The sequence below is a fragment of the Schistocerca nitens genome, chromosome 1, assembly GCF_023898315.1.
Source record: "Schistocerca nitens isolate TAMUIC-IGC-003100 chromosome 1, iqSchNite1.1, whole genome shotgun sequence".
Taxonomy (NCBI): domain Eukaryota; kingdom Metazoa; phylum Arthropoda; class Insecta; order Orthoptera; family Acrididae; genus Schistocerca; species Schistocerca nitens.
The window spans coordinates 776,155,317-776,178,140 of record NC_064614.1 but is presented as its reverse complement, the minus strand read 5'-3'; the positions used below and the strand labels follow the sequence as shown (position 1 = coordinate 776,178,140).

Genomic DNA, 22,824 nt, shown 5'->3' with positions numbered 1-22,824 from the left:
AGGAGCTTCCTTGGCTCAACCTCCCCCACTCAAACCAAAAACCCCATCCCCCAACTCTTTACTTCGCACTGGTTCTTGAAATTTTGTAAGTAGACTTTCATGGCATAATTTGCATCTATCTTAAGGAATCTAACAATTTCTGGTTTTTTGACATTGCTACAAGACTTTCTTGTGAATAAATAAACATATGACCATTTAGGCCACCCTTCTTTGTATAGTTTCGATGTCCTCTGTTAATCCTGTTTGGTTGGTCCCAAACGTGAACTGTATCAGATAAGTTCAAACGCAGTGAACCCTCACCTCAGTTACTAGTCAGTTTCATCTGGTTGTATGAATGAATTGATACTTTACCATAATCTAATGTTCCTTTATGGCCTAATACAGAACTTATTTCTTAATAGCATTGTGTCATTTTTTCTCCATACAGATACGTGGAGGATCTACTAATGCAACAACTGAAACTGAAACTACAACATTTTATTTTGACTGCCATGAAAGACATCTTTCTGCAGTTATTGACAGATTTGTTCAGTTCTTCATTTCACCTCTCCTACAAAGAGAGGCCATGACACGTGAAAGAGAAGCAATAGATTCAGGTATGTATGAAGTAATTTTGTCTGTGACATTTTATTATACATTTAAAAAAACTATAAAATTGCAATAAGACAGAATTACAGGTTAGAACTTGACTCTTCAGGTGAAATTCTGTTGGTAGACACATAAAAAAAGAGAATCTGTTCTATCTTTGGGAACTGTTAGTTCCTTCTTTGTGGAGGAAAGAAGAAATGGCTAGAAAGTGGGGCAGATTACTTTGACCCTAGCTAATGAGGATAAGATGAGAGGAAGAGGAAGGGGGTAATACCAGAGATTGTATGACATGAAAGATAGTACATTGATAAGCACTGAGACAACTTCAGTACAGAGATGGTAGAAGGACAGAGTGAGTAGTGAAGATAGATTTGTAATGAGATTGAATATTTTTTTGATTTTTGGAAATGTCATCTGAACACCTGTATTTCACAGTGAATCAGCATTTAATTTTTTTTTTGCAGTTTAAAATATTGTCCTTTATCTGTCTTCAGCAGCACTTAAATTTATTTGTTGAAAAAAATGAGCAACCAGATGCACAAAATGCATTTTATTTCTCTACCTAACATTCTTCTTCAGAAGACTGTACAGAAAAATATTGCACAAACAAGTACAAGCTAGATAAGAATATTTACATTTAAGAAAGAAAAGTTTAACAATTTGAAGCTAAAGAGATGGCACATACTTAGAATTATCACGTTATTAGCAAGTGTCAAAAACAAGAAGTTGTATGCAGCATATTACTGTTGTCCTAAAAAAATTCAATATAGTAATCAAATTTGTTTATGCAAAGAGAGTTCATACATGCTTACATATGGATCATGGAGCATGTTCAAATATGGTATAAGGAAACCAAACAGCAAAAGCAATCATCATCCAGAAATGGATCAATGAATAACATGCATATCTTGAGGTTGGTCTCAGATTGGGTGTAAAAGCATGATAAAATAATGAAACAAAAACTTACGCAACTGTAGTAGCCTTAAAACATAAGTGAAAATGTAAGTGTGCATAACCAGTGCATTAATTAATATATAAAATCCTTATGATACATAAAGTAAGTTACTACAAACAACATCTGGCACTATGGGTGGGAAGTTTAGGAGGTAATCGCTGGAACAAGTGTAGTGATGTTAGTAGTCAACTAGCAGGGAACCAATCGGCAAAAACAAAGTGCAAAGCATATCGTGGGGTTGCAACCTGTAGCTGGATTAATGGAGAAACAATTCTCAATCAGTAGCTGATATGGAGGGTCAGAAAGTAATTACAGAGGAAAGGAAGTACGGGCACTACTGTGTACTTCTATTACAGTGAAACAACTGGTACCAGAATATCAGCAGGTTGGAGACACAATTCATGAAACAATTGAAAGTAGTGACATTTGGTTTAGAACACATCGCTGAACTCGTGTAGAGAGGTCAATTGCATGCTCACAGGAAATAAGGCCGCACAAACAACGTGTGGGATGCTCCAAGGAGCCAGAAGCAATAACTGGAGTAACTAGACAAATGGTTCCTAATCAATAGACAAAACAGAGGATCAAAAATAACTGCACGAGAAAAGAAAAGTGGACATAGCTGTATGATCCTGTTATAGTGAAATATATGGGGCAATCAAAAAATTTCCATGCAAAGGCCGTACAGACCAGAATGAGTATGCCAGTTGGGCAAAATTGCTGCCAGCATTGAGACAATCATCCTGTCAATGCATAAGGTTGAAGACACCCGTTTTTTAAAACACTATGTCCTGTTTCCAGAATGAGATTTTCACTCTGCAGCGGAGTGTGCGCTGATATGAAACTTCCTGGCAGATTAAAACTGTGTGCCCGACCGAGACTCGAACTCGGGACCTTTGCCTTTCGCGGGCAAGTGTTCTACCAACTGAGCTACCAAAGCACGACTCACGCCCGGTACTCACAGCTTTACTTCTGCCAGTATCTCGTCTCCTACGTTCCAAACTTGAGTACCGGGCGTGAGTCGTGCTTCGGTAGCTCAGTCGGTAGAGCACTTTCCCGCGAAAGGCAAAGGTCCCGAGTTCGAGTCTCGGTTGGGCACACAGTTTTAATCTGCCAGGAAGTTTCATATCAGCGCACACTCCGCTGCAGAGTGAAAATCTCATTCTGGAAACATCCCCCAGGCTGTGGCTAAGCCATGTCTCCGCAATATCCTTTCTTTCAGGAGTGCTAGTTCTGCAAGGTTCGCAGGAGAGCTTCTGTAAAGTTTGGAAGGTAGGAGACGAGGTACTGGCAGAAGTAAAGCTGTGAGTTCCGGGCGTGAGTCGTGCTTCAGTAGCTCAGTTGGTAGAGCACTTGCCCGCGAAAGGCAAAGGTCCCGAGTTCGAGTCTCGGTCGGGCACACAGTTTTAATCTGCCAGGAAGTTTCACTATGTCCTGTTGTCTGCACAAGTCTGTAACTGTGTGCTACACATTGTCATCTGACTGGAATTGTTGACCCTTCAGTGCCTTTCTTAAGGGACCGAATGCATGAATATCACCAGGGAAGAAATCGAGACTATAGGGTGGTTGCTCGAGTGTCTCCTACTTTAATTGATGTAACTTCTGTGGTACAACATTTACAATATGTTTTCAATATGGGGATGTGGATTATCATGAAGCTGTGACACTCCTTACCACAGTTTTTCCAGTTTTCAACCAACATGCTGCCTTTTACACATTCTTCATTCTGTGGTGGATGTGTAGTTGTGTCTTTCCTTCAGCATCCAAGAAAAGAAAAACAGTGCATTGGTCCTATTTGTGTGCATTTCGTAATAACATTGCCGTAGTTCACATTTCTGCATTTATGGCACACACCAACACAAAGACGTAAATGCCACATTAATTCCTTGCCTACATCTCGTTGGTTATATACCTGCATCAAAATCGCACTATGTTGGACACCTGTAGCAAAAATGAATCATCACCTTTTGCACTTTGTTTTCATCTACAGGTTCCCTGATAGCATGTTGCTGACCTCAGTGCACTTGTTTCAGTGATTAGTTCCTAAACTTCCCATCCCTAGTGCCACATGTTATTTTGTATTAACGTACTTTATTCAACATTAAGATTTTAAATATTAGTGAATATGCTCTTTATATATTTTTATTTATGTTTTTTTAGCAACTACTGTTGCATAAGTTTTTGTTTTATTATTTTATCATACTTTTACCCCCACTCTGAGACCAATCTTAAGATATGCAGCTTATTAGCTCCAGTTCTGGCATGATGTCTGCACTTATTGTTTGGTTTCCTTGTACCATATTTGTACATGCAAGCACTTACGAGCTCTTTTTACATTAACATATTTTATTATTGTATTAAGTCCGCCTCCGAAGCGTAGTGGTAGCGTTTCCACCTACCACGCAAGGGGCCCGGGTTTGATTCCTGGCAGGGGACTGGGCGTTGTGTGTCCTTCATCATCATTGACCCGCAAGTCACTGAAATGGCGTCAACTAAAAAGGACTTGCAATATGGCGGGCGAACTCCCCTGCCTGGGACCTCCCGGCCAACAATGCCATATGATCATTTCATTTTTTTTCCTCATTGTATTAAATTTTGTTCTTGTATTTTTTTTGGGGCTACTGTTATATGCTGAACACACCTGCTAATTTTTGATGCTCTATAATAATGCGATAATTCTCAGTATGTATCATTTACCTTCAAATTGTTAAACATTTCTTTCTTAAATTTTAAAATTTTTTCTAGCTTGTACTTGTTAGTGGTATATTTTTCTGTACAGCCTTCTGAAGAAGGGCGCTTCTTTTTATTATATAGCTTTCTCCTTCATGTTCATACATCAGGTATATGCCAGTTTTTTGCTCGAAACAGAGAAAAATGTAAAGCTGAGGATTTCAGTACATGTTAAAATGTTATTTTCTCTGAGTGTGGTATAATGCATTGGTTATGGGATCATTCACACTGGACTGGAGATGAACAGTGTGAGGAGGTATCACACATTTCTCCGAAAGGTTGTGACCTGCTTAAGGTAGACCAAATGTAAAATTTCAGTTTATCCGTGTATGAGGTTGTTCATAAAACTTGTTTCACTTATACTGAAATATTAATTGATTCTTTGCATAACTGAAGACTATTGGAAGTGCATAAAATTGTAACAACTGAGATCACTGTTGGCAATTATATGGAATGCAATGGCTGACTATTATTTTTAGGCTGTTATTAATTGGTAATCAGTGCAGGTACATTTACTGTTTCAGAATTTCAGATGGCTGCACCACGAGACTCAGTTCGCAAAGAACAGTTTCTCTGTAGTCTTGCCAAAGAAGGTTATCCTGCAAGAAAATTTACATGGGGTAATATGAAAACACTAAGAGATGATGTAGATGATAGTGTCTTATATGAAACATTGCATGCTTTCCGAAAAAGGCATTACTCTGCTCACCGGATGACTGTTGCTATACAGGTGCGTTCTTAGTATTACAGAATCAGCTCTCCTTTTTGTATTTGGTATCAGTTGTCTGTAGACTGAAGATGGCATATTTTCAGGCTCGTCTGCCTATGACAACACTGGAGGACATGGTTTGTGATAATTTCCTGGCTATTCAATGCAACAATGAACCTCCAAATGACTTCTCGGAGTATGTCAATTCTTTTGACACTGATGTATTTCACAAACTATATAGAATGTTGCCTGTGAAAGAGCTTATTCAGGTAAATATATTACGCTGTTTTGAGTAAGATTGTGGCACACGAAAGCTGGTTGGGAAGGCCTTTGTACCGCCATAGGCCGCCTTCTAATCAGTTCCAATTATAGATTCTGTGTCAGTACAGTAACTGTTTATGCACTTTTGGACATAAACAAATTTATCCAGTTTCATTATTGTGGTTTCTGTGTGATATGCAGATTGCAGAATATTATTTTAACCAGTGTCCACCTGAGAACAAAGTCATTTACTTTCATAATCACCTTCAGTTAGGATGCAGATAACAACCCTCACTGTGGGGTAGTTGCTCGTATGAAATCCAGTCATCAAAACAGCTCAGATTTTAGCTAATATTCCAGTTTTTGGGGATATCACTGTCCTTCCTGTTTGTTTATTGTCTTCTTATCGGTCTTATGGGTCTTGCTTCATTTTTTATCTCCCAGTGTTCATATCTTCTTCTTACATTCATTTAATTAATTGAAAATTTTTCTCTTTCCCCACTCTTAACATTTCTGAGTTTGTATTTTGTTTCAGTTAATGTTATTTCCGTCCATTGTTTGTTCTATATCCTTAGCTTCCCTCCTTCTCCTCCTTCGCCTTGTTTATGGTTTGCATGTCCAATGTCTCATTTCTTTCTGTTTGCCTCATTCCCCAAACTTCTAACTCCTCAAGTTTTTGTATCTTATCCATGACTGTATTACCCTTCCTTTCTTTCCTGTTTTCTTGGGTAACTTCCTTCACTAATTGTTCTATAGATTTTTTTCCCTGCAACACTTTTAGCAGATGGATGAATCATAGTTTTTTTTAAAAAAACTGTCACTCTGTTACTATCTGGTAAGTAAATATGATTTCTTTAGCCATTAGGTTGTAGTGTTATTTTGGGTAGCACTTCTCTTTACAGGAGCAGTAATATCTGCATTAAATATCTCATCATTATGGTCTTCTTTTGACAGTTCCCTGCCAATTTATGACAATAATTTATGATTTATGTGTGCCTGCATATGCTTCCACCACACTTTTACACCCCAAAGTCACATTCGGGAAGAGCAGGATTCAGTATCTGTGCATTTGGTATTACAACTAATGTTAGATCAAGCCTCTTTCAGATGAACTTATGTTTAGTAAGATCAATTATTGTGGACACAGACACCTATCTAGCTACTGAAACGTGAGTTTTTCTTAATTTCTCTAAATAATTTTCAGTGAACAACAGGCTGGTTCTGGAAACACTGTGGCCAGTTTTCTGACCTTATAATATGTGCTCCACCTCTAATGTCTTCCTCATTTTATGGAATATTAAATCTTATTCTTTCTTTTTTCCTTTTAATTTTGAGTTTCACATTTTTCACATTTGGCATTTATTTTTGATCTGAATTGTTGTATTCGCTCTTGTTACCTTGCCTCCTTTTTCATATTTTACTTCAGTTCTATTTTATATCCCATTATTCAGCCATGTTTTTGCAGGTTGTTCTTGAAACAACTCATTGCATTCAGTGTAACTATTTCATGCTTCAGTTTGGTTTGTATCTCTAAATGTTCCATGGACCTCTTTTATTCTGCATAAATTCACAGCAACATATTTGCCAGGAGTGTAATGTTCACTGAGAATTTGAGAACCGATGTGTTTCTTTGTTTGTGGATTTTTTTTATATTGAATCAGTTTTGTAGTAGTAATGACGAAGTTGTTTTTAGACCCATTTCATAAGAATGCACTACCAATGAGAGCACAAAAGTTTTCTTTTTCATGTGTATGGAAATATCTGTGTGTGATGGATTTCCTTAGAGGAAGGAAGGTGTTGTACCTAGGTGAATGATGAAAGCTTTATTTGGGATTCAATTAGTGCTGAACAAATGATTCACCTAGATCTCTGATCTAGCCATCATATTGCAGTGTTGTTGTTGTTATTGTTGTTGGTGGTGGATTTCAGCCCTAAGCCTGGTTTGATGCTGTCCTCCCAGCTAGTCTGCCCTGTGCAAACCTCATCACCACCTCTGCTACTCCACTGCAACCTATATACATTTGAACTGTACAATTTTTACCCCTCCCCCCAAGTTCTCTTCAATACCAAATTGACAATTCTTTAACACCTCAGTGTGTGTCCTATTAAGTGACAATTCTTTAACGCCTCAGTGTGTATCCTATTAATTGATCCCTTCTTTTAATCAAGTTGTGCCATAAATTTCTTTTCTTCCAAGTTTGATTTGGTACCTCCTCATTAGTTATGCACTCTATCAATCTAATCTTCAGCTCAGCATTATTCTGTAGCACCATATTTTAACACTTTAAACAAATACTTTCTAAAACTTAAATTTGTATTCTTTGATAAAAAATTCCTCCTTGTCAGAAATGCTTTCCTTGCCATAACCAGGGTGCATTTTTTTTAATCTTTCTACTTTGGCCACCATTACTTATTTTGCTGCCTAAATAGCAGAACGTGTCTCATTTCCTGATCTGATTCACTCAGCATTCCGATTTTGTTGCTCTTGTTTTACTTTCGTTGATGTTAATCTTACATCCTGTTTCCAAGACACTATGCATTCTGTTCAACTGTTCTTCCAAGTCCTTTGTTGTCTCTTACAGAATTATAGTGCCTCATACAGAATTACAACGTCTCTGCAAACATCAGTATTATTATTTCTTCTCCCTGAACTTTAAATCCTTTCCCAAATTTTTCTTTGGCTTTGCTTTACTGCTTGCTTCCATGTATGCAATCTTCTTACATGATTCTTAAATGCAAAGATCAAATTATTCTCTGTACATAGTTCTACGATGCAGGTTCCTCTTTCATTCCTTTCTCTTACTATTTTCCTTTCTCTTCCTTTTTCTACTGTTGCATTCTGGTAGCCCATCACAATTAAATTTAAATGTTTGAATAATTTCTTTTATATCACCATACAGGGTGTTTGCAATTAAAACTCCATTTTCAAAATGCTGTAAAAAAAGAACCACAGTTCAGAATGTTGTTGAACTGGAACAGAATGTAATGGAAGAAGGGAGAAATGTTTAACAAAAATTTTCCCATTAGGTGGTGCTTATTGCATGACCACACAAGTTTAGCATTAACAGTTGTGACGCTATTAATTAGTTAAGGCCATCCACCGTGCCAAGGTCCTGAGGCCAAAAACTTCATGAAAAGCGACAATGAGATCGGTTTTTAATTTTCGTGAGACTGGCACATGACATATTCAACAATATGCTGTCCATCATTTTCTGCCACAAGTTGAAATGGAGAAACAGCACGTTCCACAACATACTGCAGTGTCTCAGGGGGTCACATTCAGAATGCATTGTGCAACTTGTGCCTTCATTTGAACTGTGTTTGTAATTGGAGCATTGAACATAGCATTTTTCATATAACTGCACAGCCAAAAGTCACATGGATTAAGATCAGGTGATCTGGACAGCCAGACTGTGGGAAAATGGTGGCTGATAATTGTAGCATTTCCAAAATGCCTTTAAGTAGCTACTTTCACTGGCTGTGCAATGTGTGGAGGAGCTTCATATTGCATGAAAATGGTCCCACCCACACTTCCAAGCTGTCAAAGTGTTGGAATGAAACTGGCCAGTGAAAGACTTCCATAGCATTTAGCAGTTATGGTACAGGTAACAAGGCCTGCAGGACCCATCTCCTCAAAAAACTATGGTCGTATCATAAATGATGCCATCAAGCCGCACCACACGGTCACCTTTGCAGAATGAAATAGTACCAGTTGATGTTTGTATGAATTTTCCATTGTCTGTCTTTTGCAATTCTGCATATTGACTTGTTCTTAGAGATGGAAATAGGTTTCGTCTGTTCACTGAATGTTTCCTGGTCATTTATTGTCCACTTCCATGTGAGCAAGAAATTCCAGTGCAAATGTTTCCTGGCAAATCAGCAGGAAGCAACTACTGAAAATGGGTAATTTTGTGCGAGTAGTGATGCAGGATGTTTCATAGGATTTTGTGTGCTGTGCTCACAGGCATGTCCAAAGTTTGGTCAATTTCCCATGTACTGCATGTGTGCACACCACTTCTTGACTCCTGCAATGCTGTGGCTCCATTTTCTACTGACATTGAATTAGTTGTTTTCCTCTATCTGCCACATTGCACCTCAGAAGAGCCTGTCTTTTTTTAAATTTCATGATCATTTTCTCTAGACTCTTGGCAGACATGAAACCAATGCCTTTTATACCCTTAAGTATCTTGAACTTGGACAGAGCTACTGGTGCACATTCACCATTCTTGTAATAGAGCTTTATTTATGTTTGATGATGAACTACAGTTTCATACCAATTGTAATAAGCGGGAAATCTGAGTTCGAGTCCCGGTCCTGCACAAATTTTCATATGTTTGTGCAGGTGATGTCTATTACTGTTAAGTTAAATTTGAGGAATAAATTTCAAGCAGCTTTATCAGCAGCTCGTAGTCCTGCATTGAGACAGTCATGCCAAGCATCTCAGAGGCAAATGGAGGGACAGCCATGCACCCCATGTCTCTTATTTTGCTTTTCCTACCACTTACAGTACCATTTAGTGGTAAAATTGTTTCCATATCATTTCTCTCTTCTTTGATAATATTCTGTTCAAATGTAATATTGAACACAGATTCTTTTTCTACTGCATTTTGGAACTGGAACTTTAATTATAGTCACCCTGTACATTCTTTCAATCTCTGTGAATGTTGGCTTCGTGTCTTCTCTTGGCTACCTAATATTGCGTACCACAAGAGAGTTGTGACAAAATGCAAAGTGCTGTTAATTTTATGGTGAAGTTACAAAATCTGATATTTTTTTTGCTGTGCTCAATGTTGTTTCTAATTGCATTAAAACCAGAAGCGAAACACAAAGATTATCGCAGTGCACAGACGCCTTGGGAACGTGATTGAATATTTATTTCATGGGTGGTGAAATGTTTTATGTTTCCGTCAACTACTATTTTGAATTTGGGGATTTCACAGTGTGCACTTCCATCTTGTTGTGGCAACAAGGCTCAGCAATTCATTTTTTTTTTCATAGTACCTCATAAAAATGTCAGTGTACATACAGATCCAAGGGAACAGAATTTGGAAAAGATTGGACACAGTTTCCTGAAGCTAATTTTTTCCAACATAGGTTGTTCCATAACTAATCTTGAAGCTTCTGGTAAATCCATCAGTACTATGGGAATAACTCTTCTCTTCCCACAAAACACAGTGCCCACCACTGGTACAGATTTTTCAATTACAGAAAGTAGGCAGCCAATGAGCTTAACATGTTTATGTTTTGTGTTTGTTATCCAGCCTTTGTGAACAATCCAAAATGTTTGTGAAATCTGCTGCCATGCAGGGGATTGAAATCATACACTTCATAAGTCAGATTTATTTCACAGTTTGTACTTCCTGCCAACATTTTATTCCAGTGATGGAAGAACAAATATGCTGACAATTGTATGTAGATCACAGTTGTAGTAATACATAAGCTTTCAATGTTTTAGGTAGACCTTACTTGGGCGTTTCCACCAATGTTGGCAAAATATCGCAGCAAACCACACCATTATCTCAGCTGGGTCCTTGGACATGAAGGGAAAGGTGGTTTATTTGCGTTGTTACGTAAAAGGTATTTTATTCAATGTTGCACATTCACCTTCTTTGAAAAGTTTTAGTTTGGTTTGTGGTATAATTATGTGTATGTTTCAGATTATGGGCCACTGATATCTACTGTGGGAATGATGAAAGTGGTGGTGCAGAAAATTCAATGTACTCATTGTATACCATAAGTATTGTACTCACAGCAGTGGGGTATAAAAATATTGATCAGGTAAAATGATTTTATCTTTTTTCACACTTATGTTACAGAATTTTAAGAGAAGTTGGCATATGTTAACCATGTAGTTTATTATAATGTAATTATGCAATAAGTGCAACAGTGCAACACATCAAACAGAGACAATTGTGAAATCAAATTTATAAAAGACATACCTGTTCTCAGGGGAGTCAAGGGAGTGAATGTGCTTTCAGGTGGAGTGTGATTCAAATCACCAACTGGTCATCAGCTTTAAGTAAAGTACATAAAGCAGATATTGGGATTTGGGGGGCGGGGGGGGGGGGGGGGGAGACATTAATTTTGCTTCCCATCCTTGTCCAATCTGAACTTGGGGCTTCATCTCAAAGGGACACAATTTTAATGGGACTTAAATCTGTAATCTTGCTTTGAGCAGCCTAAGTTTTCTTTCTGTATATCCATCATATGCCTTTCTCAGCCCATAGTATTCTCTTTGGCCAAAGTGCACATACAGTGTCCATGGATCTTCCATTGCTTGCTGCCGTTGGCAAATTTTTTTTATCATTTGTCGTAGCCAAACAGGTGATAGTATTTGGTACCCAGTGATAATCACTCAGTCTTATAGTCTTGACTGTCACAAATATTTGGCTGTTTTTTTCTGAATATGCCTCGATTTCTGAGGTAGTGGTTAGGTTGTAACCTGGTAGCACAGCTTAAATATCTGAGAGTGAATGAGCAGCAATGAAACTTTTAATCTGTGTTGCAATAAATATGTGGCTATTTTTTTGTGAATATGTCACGGTTTCTGAGGTAATGGTTAGGTTGGGACCTAATAGGACTGCTTAAATGTCTGGGAATGGAATGACCAGCAATGAAATGTTTAGTCTTCCTTGTCACAAACATTTGGCTGTTTTCTCTGAACATATCATGATTTATGAGCTTGTGGCTAGGTTGGGACCTAACAATACAGTTTAAATTGCTGCAGGTGAAACAAAGTAATACCTATTTTCTGTTATGAAGTTTAGGATCATATGAACAAGCAATGTGATTGCTTACCCATATTTGACTCATGATTTGTCGTGATCAGTTCCACTAATCATCACACAAATCATTACCAACAGCAGTATGCAACGGAAAAGCTGCAGACACCATAGTGCATTTTACCAATTTTTTTAATGCAGTGGATAACAACACTATCTTTGGTATGTTCTCTATATTGGTGATTATTAACTAAGTAATCATCCATTTTCCTAACACTGAACATATTATTTCCTCAGGAATCCACTGTTACTATTTACAGGTGGACCTGTAACATCACAGTTCATAATGAATTATTAAATCCGCATTGCTCATGTTTGATGGGTTGCCATTTATCCTTTAAAAGGAATCCACATTATTAATTGTGATGTTTTTCCTGTGCTGTTCAACAAAGCTGGATGTTTTGATATATGAGCCTTTTTTTAAAATTATGTATAACAACTTCAGATTACAGGCTGTTGACCCGAGGCTTAAGTATACGGTTAGAAACGATTTCGTAGAGCAAAATGCTGAGTCTGTGAATGTGAGTCTCTTCCACGTTGTTCAGACTGTCCAAAGTTAATGATTTTCTACATCATTCATATTGATGTATCTCTTTCTAAAATCTTTAAGAATGTCTTTCTCCCAAATATTGTAAGACTTGCTTAGGTCTTTGGTCCGTTACAGTAATTTTGAAATATTTTGTAAGACTTCTTTTTAGAGCTTTTCACTTCATATGACAACACCACTGCAGTTTTTTGGGCTGCCTGATAAAATGATTTAACAGTACATTTATATGGGATGAGAAATTCCGCCTTAAACAAGACACCTTTTTTCTGTTTTGTTTCACCCATATATGTTTCAGCACTTTTGTGCTATCTTCAGTGGGTTTAATTTTTTTATTTTTATTTTTAATTTTTAACTGTTACATATTAACATTTGTGTTGTTTATAACATTATGTCAAAGTTCCAGTTATACCTTAATTGGCAAAAAGTGGATGTATGCATTAGTTAACATACCTTACATGATGCTATTGTCCATTTATTTTGGTAGCTATTCTGCTACACAATATATCTGTACCAATATATTACCTTGTACTGTTTTAGTAAAAATGGTGCATATGTTATGCGATTTTCTAGTTCTGTATAGTTCAATATTCAGAGTCTGTTATTTGGAATACAAAGACCGGATTTCTTGCTTTATGCACATGATTTCCGCCTTATCTTTTGTCTGCTGTGCGGCTGGTGACATGTTGTTTACAGTTATGGTTACGTAGCTAGGTACTGTTTTATAAGCCAAACATAGTTTGTTGAATTTTATGTTGAGTACGGTTTTATGACGTCTGGGTGTCTTGCATAAGACGGAATTTCTCATCCCATTTTCGTAGCAAGCACGGACATAACAAGAAGAATTGCACCACAAATGATTAGTAAATTTATACATTTTTGTAATTTTGTGCTTTATATGACTGATACATTATTGGACAAGCACTCCTTATCATCCTGCACTACAATCTCATGCATTGCCTACACACACACACACACACACACACACACACACACACACACACACTGATTGAATTTTCTCAGTTTGAGAGAGCTGAAGGGTCATCTGTTTAATTGTTAGAAACCATGCAACAGCCAAGATTGCATAATTTTTTTTATTCATTTTTTATTTAAGACTATCGATTTCAATAAACTATGCTGTCACCTTCAGGTTTTAAAATCTTTTGTTGTAAAACATGTTCATTTCACACTGACCTCATGCAAAAGATGTCAGGTGGATAAAAATAGCACATTATGAAAGGTTTGTTATTGCTAAAATATTTAAAAACGTAAAGCACCATATGCAGCAGGCTATGTTCATATATGATTTGCGACAATAATGTAATTAGACTGTTTTTCTTTGCAAGATGTGGCAACCCTGCAGGCTTGTGTAGGCACAATATCTTTGATGTTGGTCTATAATCTGCTTCTAGTCCAAGCGGCGCATCGATACAACTGCTCAGTCGTGAATTGTGCTGTAGTAAGTTAACACGTGTGTGTGTGTCTCTCGGCATGGAAATGGAACCGCATAATATTGCGCAACGGTATGCCATTTCTTTTTGCGTTAAATTGGGTGAAAATACGACAACAACTTATGGTAAGCTTCAGAAGGCTTTTGGAGAGGAAGTTATGTCAAGAGCTCAAGTTTTTCATTGGCATAAAATGTTTAGTGAAGGCAGAACAAGTGTTGAAGATGAAGACCACAGTGGACGACCATCAACCTCACGGACGGATGTCAACTTGGCCAGGGTGCATGAACTCGTACGATCTGATCGAAGATTATCCGTGGAAATGATTGCAGAAGAACTGAACATCAATCGAGAGGTGATTCAACTAATAATAACTGAAGATCTTGATATGAGAAAGATTTGTGCGAAAATAGTCCCCAATAATCTCACACCACAACAGTGAGAAACACAGAAAAATTTGGTGGCCGGTCTGTTAGAGCAAACGGAAATCAATCCAGAATTGTTGAGCCGTGTTATCACTGGTGATGAAAGTTGGTTTTTGCAGTACAATCTAGAGACAAAACGCCAAAGTTCGCAATGGTGCTCAAAGGGATCACTCAGACCAAAAAAAAGCATTCATGTCAAAGTCAAAAGTGAAATGCATGCTTATGTGCTTCTTTGATTCCGAGGGAATTGTTCATAAAGTGTGGGTGCCTCCTGGACAAACAGTTTACCAATATTACTACAAAGAAATTTTAAAAAGACTTTGTAAAAGAGTTCTTCGTGTCTGTGCCAACATTGCTGATAATTGGATTCTGCATCATTATAATGTGCCATCCCATACTGCTCTGTCAGTACAGCAATTTTTAACCTCAAAACAAATTTCAGTACTATTACAGCCACCTTATTCCCAGATATCGCTCTGTGCGACTTTTTTCTATTTCCAAGAGTCAAAACGGCAGTCAAGGGACACCATTTTCAAACAACACAAGATGTCCAAAAAGCTGTGATGAGAGTCTTGGAGGATATTACAAATGATGAGCTCCAGAAATGTTACTATCAATGGCAGAGGCGGTAGAAATAGTGTGTGCAATGAGAAGGCAACTACTTTGAAGGAGACAACACTAAACTTGACTAAAACGGTAAGCAACATTTTTTTTCACATCAGTCTCATTACTTTATTGTCGCACCTCATACATATTGCTCACAGTTGCTTGTTGCATCATACAAACATTGCACACTACAGCACAACTGTTTACATATGCTGGACATATTCTAAATGGTGTGTGTGTGTGGGGGGAGTGTCTTATACGATCTTGGCTGTTGAATGTCACACACACACACACACACACACTCACACTCACACGCACGTGTGCGCCTGTCTGTCTGCATTAGTGGCAATACCTCAAAGTAGGAAAGTAGGGGAGGTGGTGACGTATACCAGATACACAACCTTGTAGGTTTCAATATGTTCATGTCTAATTCATATATTAGAGACCAATCAATGAACACCAATGACACCACTACCTCTATTCAGATATTGGGTCCATCAGTTGGTGCGTCTCTTCCTTTATATTTATACAGATGGAGCAAAGAATGTCCAACTGTAAAAAGACATCCCATTGTTGTCTAATGTTGTATTTTGTTGCATCAGTACTCCACTTGAATAAAATTTAGTGTCTTTATGACATGATGACCTACATAAAAGGACACAAATATTGTGAGATCCTAAATAATTACTATATTGTTAGTAAATGTGAACTCCGGCCGACCAACCAACCAATCAAAACTTTCCTGGAACTTTAGGGTGGCAAGAATAAACTCCATAACACAATAATAAGATGTGCAGGTGGTTTTTAGAAGTGCCCCAAACATGAACAAATGCAAATCCTTTTTGGGAGGCACCATATAAACAAAGATGTGTGATAGTGCAGAATTACAATTTGCTTACTTTCGAAAGCTAGGTAGCAATGTTGAGAATAAAAGCACAGCTATGTTCCATCCTAACAAAGAACCAAATTCCCTTTTTCACGTGCTTTATATTTACAATACATGAAAAACTGATAACAGGGACGTGAAAAACTGACATTTTGCAATAAATGCAAAAAGAATGTGAATTCTGTCCCAGAATGCGAAAACACAAAATTACTTAATATATGCTGTGGCATAGTGAATTGTACCCAGAAGAACTATTTTATGGAGATAGTTTTAAACAGCTTTATCTTCTGCATATAAATATCAAAAATGTAACCAGTTTTTGGATACTGGTATTGCATGTCATCTGGTGAAGCCAAGTTTGGGAAGGTAATAGGTGTAAGACCATGTTTACAAAGTAAAAAGTACATGAAGGTAACAATGTATTGCTGTGTCTAGTGCTCTGGAACCACATCAGTTGTGGGCGGTAGAATGGCATGCATAACATAAATGCTGCATAATGCAATGTAGGGCTCAGCTGTGAGACTTAGCATCTTAGAACAAAGAAATAAATGCATCTGTCTGCTAGCTAAAATTCAAAAGTTGGTATAATGTGGATACATTTAACATGGCAATTTTAGGTAGTGGCTGTTATGAACTGTAGTTGCACCAGTAGAACTTGGGCCTAAAGTACCTCGTCCACAACACTGCCAACCTCACCAAACAGTTGCATGGTAGCCGTTGTTTTTTTTTGCATTGCCCATTATTTTCTTTCCGTATTTTGAAATGAGAGAAGAGACTAATCCTGGTCCATCATGGGACTAGAACCCTCACAACAGCAGAAAGGGCCAGTGATCACTTTCAACCTTTGGCCGTGTTTTTCTTGTGCTTTCGCAAAAAACATACAGAGAAGTCATCAAGGTGTTATTGCTGCCGAATAAACATCAACAAGCGAACCAAATGTCAGAACACTTCCATCGCAGGCGGTGTGTGTGTAAGTGTACACCCTTGCAGTGAACCAACATCTGTGACGAGCATGCACAGTACTGCCACAGTGAAGTATGTAAGGCTGCACATGGCACCTCGTTGTCAGTCTTGCAACTGATTCTGAGGGTGGCTGGATGAAACAGAAATAAACACTTATTACAATAGCACCCTTCTTATGCACAGTGAGAGTTTGATATATTCCTGTAGAACATGATAGCAAGTGTTTGTATAGGGGGGGGGGGGGGGAGAGGGGGGGGGGATGTGTTGCTTTAGCTATCTTTTTTCCATGTCTGCAGGAGATATAAAATGTAACATTGACTCCGAAAATCTCTCTCTCACACACACTCGTATGAACACGCGTGCACATATATCAACAGCACAATTCTTCACTGCTCACAGAGTATGTGCAGTCACTTTTCTGTGGCAGACGTAAATAGGGGGTGTTTTGATGTATGGTTGCTCAATATACCAGTGGTGATTGGGACTGAACTACCACATTAGCAACACTGCCAATCTCAGCTAACAATTGTGCTCTACCTATTACCGAATAATTTATATGCTCTGCTTTGTTTGAGTTGTGCTTGCTGGTTGTTTCCTTTTCTTATTTTGAAATGAGTGCAGAGAGCAATCTTGCTCTGTCACGGGGTTCGTATATGACTCACACAACAACAGAAGGAATCGGCAATCCATATGTCCATTATTACATCGGTTCTGCCTTTCCAGGAGCACAGAACATGGTCGTAGGCTGCCAGCCCTGTGAGACAGAGGCATGGGTTGTTCTCCCACTCCACTCTTCTGCCCTCGACAGCCAGAACTCCTCGTTTGTTTTATGTTTGCGGCCGACTGCCAGAAAAGTGTCCACTACAACATGAGTACCAGTACCGGAAATAATAGAGCATGTATAAATTATTCGAACTTGTAATCTGGATTTTGCGAAGCAAATTTAATCAAATTACTGACATTTAAAACTAAGGGCACTGTACTCACCAAAAGCAGCAACTCCATGATTTTGGGATGACATCTTCAAAATATTTTGTAGGAACGGTATTGGAAATCCATTCCTTGTTGGCAAATAAATCTGTCACTCTCAAATTGAAATCTTCAAAGTTACACACAAATGACTTTTCACAGGATAGCATTCCTAAGGCACTCAGTCGTTCTTCTTTCATCAGGTTTCACAGGAACATTTTAATTCTCTTGAGAACGAAAAGAATCACTCGGCATCTAATGTCATCAAGATAGGCGTTGTTATTAGCAGTTCCAAAACTTTTAACAGTCTCGTTGAATGAGTCACAAAGTTCATCCTCTAGAATCAGCGAAAGAAACGAAACTGTGCCAGAAACTTCTGTCAACTCAAGCTAACATAGAAGTCTTGAAGTTCACCCTTCCAATTTCTTTTTTCCAGAAACGTATATGTGTCTGTAATTTCAAGGTATTTGTGCGGAAAATTTGAGGTGTGTTTGTCGAACTAATTTACATGAAATAAGTTGGCTGCAATCAGGTGTCCAGTGAACTGAAAACACAGTTTTGTTTCAGAAAGGATGGCAATGCACACTTCCAAAGCATCTCTTTGTTTTTATGCCCATAAAAAAATCAAAGGCTTCTTGCCAGGCATCATTTCGTCATTTTTGAAACTAATGTTGTTAAGGATTGAGTCAATGTCATCTCTGAAGTTTCACGTTACCACTTCGAAGTTCTGGATGTCTTGTTTTGCTTTGGTCGGTTCGCTTATCTCCTTCTGAAGCTGATTAAAAAGTATGTGTGCATGAGGAATTATCGTATAGAAAAATAATAGCAGAAAATGAATTCATTATCATACAGTCTTTGTTTGTATGAACCAGCTTTTTCAATAGTAGAAGATAGTTTTATGCTCTTACTTGTTTCAGTGACTTCCATAAAAGCAATAGGCTCTTCCCTGTTTTCAAAAACATCTTTTACCACTCCAGAATGGTAATTCCATCTCGTTACACACACACACACACACACACACACACACACACACACACACACACACACGGGCCAAGCTTTTTTGAATAATGCTATGTAGCACCTTTGATGTTTGTGGCGAGTAAAAAAAGAACGGAGAAATACCTGAAAGATATACAAAAAAGATGCGGGCTTTGTGATTAACAGAGGCTGCCATAGATATAATAAGGTTGAACTGATGCTTATAACAGTGGATGTAGTTTTCATTTGGGTATTTGTCTTTAATTAGTTTCTGAACCCAATTCGACTTGTCACTTGTAATGTTTGCACCGTCGTAATTATGAGCTATTAGTTTTGCTCCGTCATCTCTAATTGTTTAATTTCTTTCAGAGTACTCTCAGCTATAGTAGGAACATTCTGAATTTCTGGATTAACAACGTTTAAAATCCTTCAGTAGGTTTCCCTCAACAATATAATGCAAAACAACCACCAATTGAAATTCGCAAGTCATGCAAAACAACCACCAATTGAAATTCGCAGGTCACGTCTGTGATGATTGCAACATGATCAGCATGTTTTATCTCTTTATGAACTTCATCACGGTACACTTCCAACATGCATTGCAGTAGCTCATTCTGAACATCTTAGGAATGCCTTTGAACACTGATGCTTGACTAAGATGAATGTGAAGATCTTTATCCTGTTCCACACTCAAGTGAATCAGCTCACGGAAAACCCCCTTGTTTTGAAAAGCATCAGATTCATCGTGGCCCCTGAGAGCCAGTTCCAAAACACCACAGAATTGAAAACAGTTTACAATTAAATTCAATATATATCTCCTTTTCTACACGTTTGTTGTGGCTGTCAGTTGTTTGCCTATTTAGCGAATCTAATTTCTGTTGAATGTTGGTTTGGGCTAGAAATGAAAGGCCAAGCACATTATTCATGTGTCGCTTTGACATTTCATGTAATTTTATTTTAGCCCATATGTGCCCAGTATCAGTTATTTTGGTCTTACCCCAATGAACATCTTCCCCAAATAACACACAAGGAAAACAAAAAACAACATTGATTTCTTCACAGCTACAAATCCATTTGTTGTTTGGTAAATTTCTGGATTGATCTTAAGGCATAGATTTTTTGTTTGCTGCTGCAGATTTAGATTCTGGAGTGGCCTACCTAGTGTTTTTATCTGAATTTTTTCACTTCGAGTCCTGTCACTAAATGGCGTTTTTAATAACTCATTTACTTTGTTCACGTTTGCTATTTTCACAGTCAACTAAATTTTCCCTTACAGATAACACTGTGCACACTGCTATATAAGGTCAATTACCTGTATACCGATGCCTCTTCTTTAGTCTTTTTCTTCCTCTTGTTTATCCCGGCTTCTTGAGATCTCTTGTGAAGAGACACGATACAACAAGTTCTGTAGTGGTGTAGGACAATCAATGAAGTTACACAACAGTTAATAATTTAACTTTTGAAAATGCCAGTTCATTGGCATTTATGGAAAGAAAAACTCTCTCATACTCTCATGCGGTCGAGAAACTTCATGTAAAATTTTGTCTGTGTAATGGGCCTTACTACATCACAAATCATTCTAATGCTTTACAGTGTTGCTAGGCAACTTAATCAACAAGGTGATACATGTCTCAATTAAAACTGGACCTCAATATTTTGAATAAACTTTTGGTTCATTTTTTGTCAAAATCAGCACTTGTCTCTCAATTAATTTCTAACTTGGTGCATTAAGTCCAAACGCATTTGTAACTATTGTACACGATTTACTGGACAGCCCGATCACGCACTGGCGTGTAATGTGTTTTAAATCGAGCGTGCTGGTTTCAGTTTTCCCTAATGGGCAAAATGACTCTTTTGTAATAACGTGATGTGTCTATCTCACATAAAGTTTAAATGTAACTGGATTTACTCTCCATTCGGGTCAAGATCACAAAATAAAATTCACCACATACGTCATCAAACTGTACACGCTCACTTTTAGCACTCTAAGTGATAACTCGTCTCAAGCAAAAGCCGCACATAAATTCACTTTTTTTTATGCATACAAAATTCAAAACATCTTTATATTAAACAAATAAATTATGGCATGTAATTACTAATTACATTTCTGATTCTGAATAAATTTCAAGAACTTGTGTTTCATAATCAGTAGAATTTTATCGCCTGAGAGAAATTATTAGTTTGCTAAAACAGATTCAGATTACAGTCGACTCGTGTCTGGACAATGACGTCACGAATCGACACTTGCTTGGAATTAACGAAATACCTGTACTGAAAAATACTGTCCGTTGAGTAATTTACTGATTTTTATAAAAAAAATTGGTGCCTCTTGCATTGCTACACCTGACCTTACGTAAGTTTGTACAGAAGTGTATTACATGAACGTAACAAGTATAAACAGAAATACTACACTGTTCTTTGAAAAACAGATGCTCAACATGTAGTGAATATGTTAGATTTTTTGTTCTGTTCCTATAGCCCTGCTATTGTGAAATATACCAATATTGAAACAGTGCATCTTAGTTTCAAAATCTAAGTGCATAATTATATTAAAATTGTACATAACTATTTATAACAATAATTAAGTTTATTATTTATGTATTTGATTTAATTAAGCATTAATTTGCATTTAGGAATGCTTTAGCATTAACTTGCAGAAATATTATAGAACTATGTTACAAGAAGTTTGTGCCCCGATGCATTCTAACATGATCGCTACATGGCAGAGTGTGCTTCTAATAGGTCCTGCACTTTACTGCTCTCTGGCAGCCAGACCAGCTGTGGCTCCATTCGCCGCCATAAGGAGTGTGTAGAAACGGATGGCCCACTCTTTCACACAGTGCTTATGAGAGAGGCAGTGCCAATCTGCAGTTGGCTCCAAGGTTCGGAAAACCACTGCGAGTGCACACGCGTCAAAATGTGCCTTTTCAAATCAGAAAATACATACTCCGAAACAGTGTTCTACGTGCAATCTGTGTAGATTTCTCTTTCTTCCTTTTCATGCAACTGGTGCCATGGCACAGCAGCACTGCCTCAGAAGCCGCTGCTGAGTATTTGTGAGGCTGCATGCCCGAAATTTAATGGATATAACCTTTCCACATGTTTTGACTGCTGCGAAATTTTTCTCCTAACATGTGAAGACAGTTATTCTCGGTTCTGCTTTGCTGAATGCCATGTAGGTTCTATGTATAGCACTGTCAAGTACACTTAGCACGGCTATGAATGAACAAAGAAGAGGGGAAACATTCCAGTCAAAAAGCTCTCCAATACCACATTTTTTTAAACAAAAAAAGACTTTTTCAAGCAATCAGGCTTTGTCTTCGGGCACATAGCATGACAGCCTTTTAAATTCGTACGTACGAATTTTGTCTAAAATAGGTGCTCCATTTACAGATTACATTTACTGGCCCCTACTGATAACTCTAGGAAGAGAGTGCAATTAATAATCAAATGAAAAACTAGTTAGTTGTTTATTCATTTGTAGATTATTCACAAAGTTATAGTAGATGTGTCATCTTAATTGAAAAAGGAAACAATTTTTGGAAAGTAATTACTTCATGCATACAGCAATATTATCTCAAGTAGGTCTACATCTACATCTACATCTACATCTACATCTACATTTATACTCCGCAAGCCACCCAACGGAGTGTGGCAGAGGGCACTCTACGTGCCACTGTCATTATCTCCCTTTCCTGTTCCAGTCGCGTATGGTTCGCGGGAAGAACGACTGTCTGAAAGCCTCCGTGCGCGCTCTAATCTCTCTAATTTTACAATCGTGATCTCCTCGGGAGGTATAAGTAGGGGGAAGCAATATATTCGATACCTCATCCAGAAACGCACCCTCTCGAAACCTAGCGAGCAAGCTACACTGCTATGCAGAGCGCCTCTCTTGCAGAGTCTGCCACTTGAGTTTATTAAACATCTCCGTAATGCTATCACGGTTACCAAATAACCCTGTGACGAAACGCGCCGCTCTT

At 37.8% G+C, this 22,824-nt stretch overlaps 1 protein-coding gene across 2 annotated transcripts in view; it reads left to right on the top strand.

Moving 5' to 3' along the window:
- LOC126261662 (nardilysin-like) overlaps positions 1-22,824 on the top strand; it is a 392,468-nt gene that overhangs the window by 113,139 nt on the left and 256,505 nt on the right. For both annotated transcript variants that reach the window (XM_049958559.1, XM_049958560.1), the window contains exons 5-9: positions 428-596; positions 4,798-5,003; positions 5,087-5,251; positions 10,699-10,820; positions 10,901-11,021. In XM_049958559.1, the coding sequence (XP_049814516.1) occupies positions 428-596; positions 4,798-5,003; positions 5,087-5,251; positions 10,699-10,820; positions 10,901-11,021 (783 nt within the window). The remainder of the gene's footprint in view (positions 1-427; positions 597-4,797; positions 5,004-5,086; positions 5,252-10,698; positions 10,821-10,900; positions 11,022-22,824) is intronic.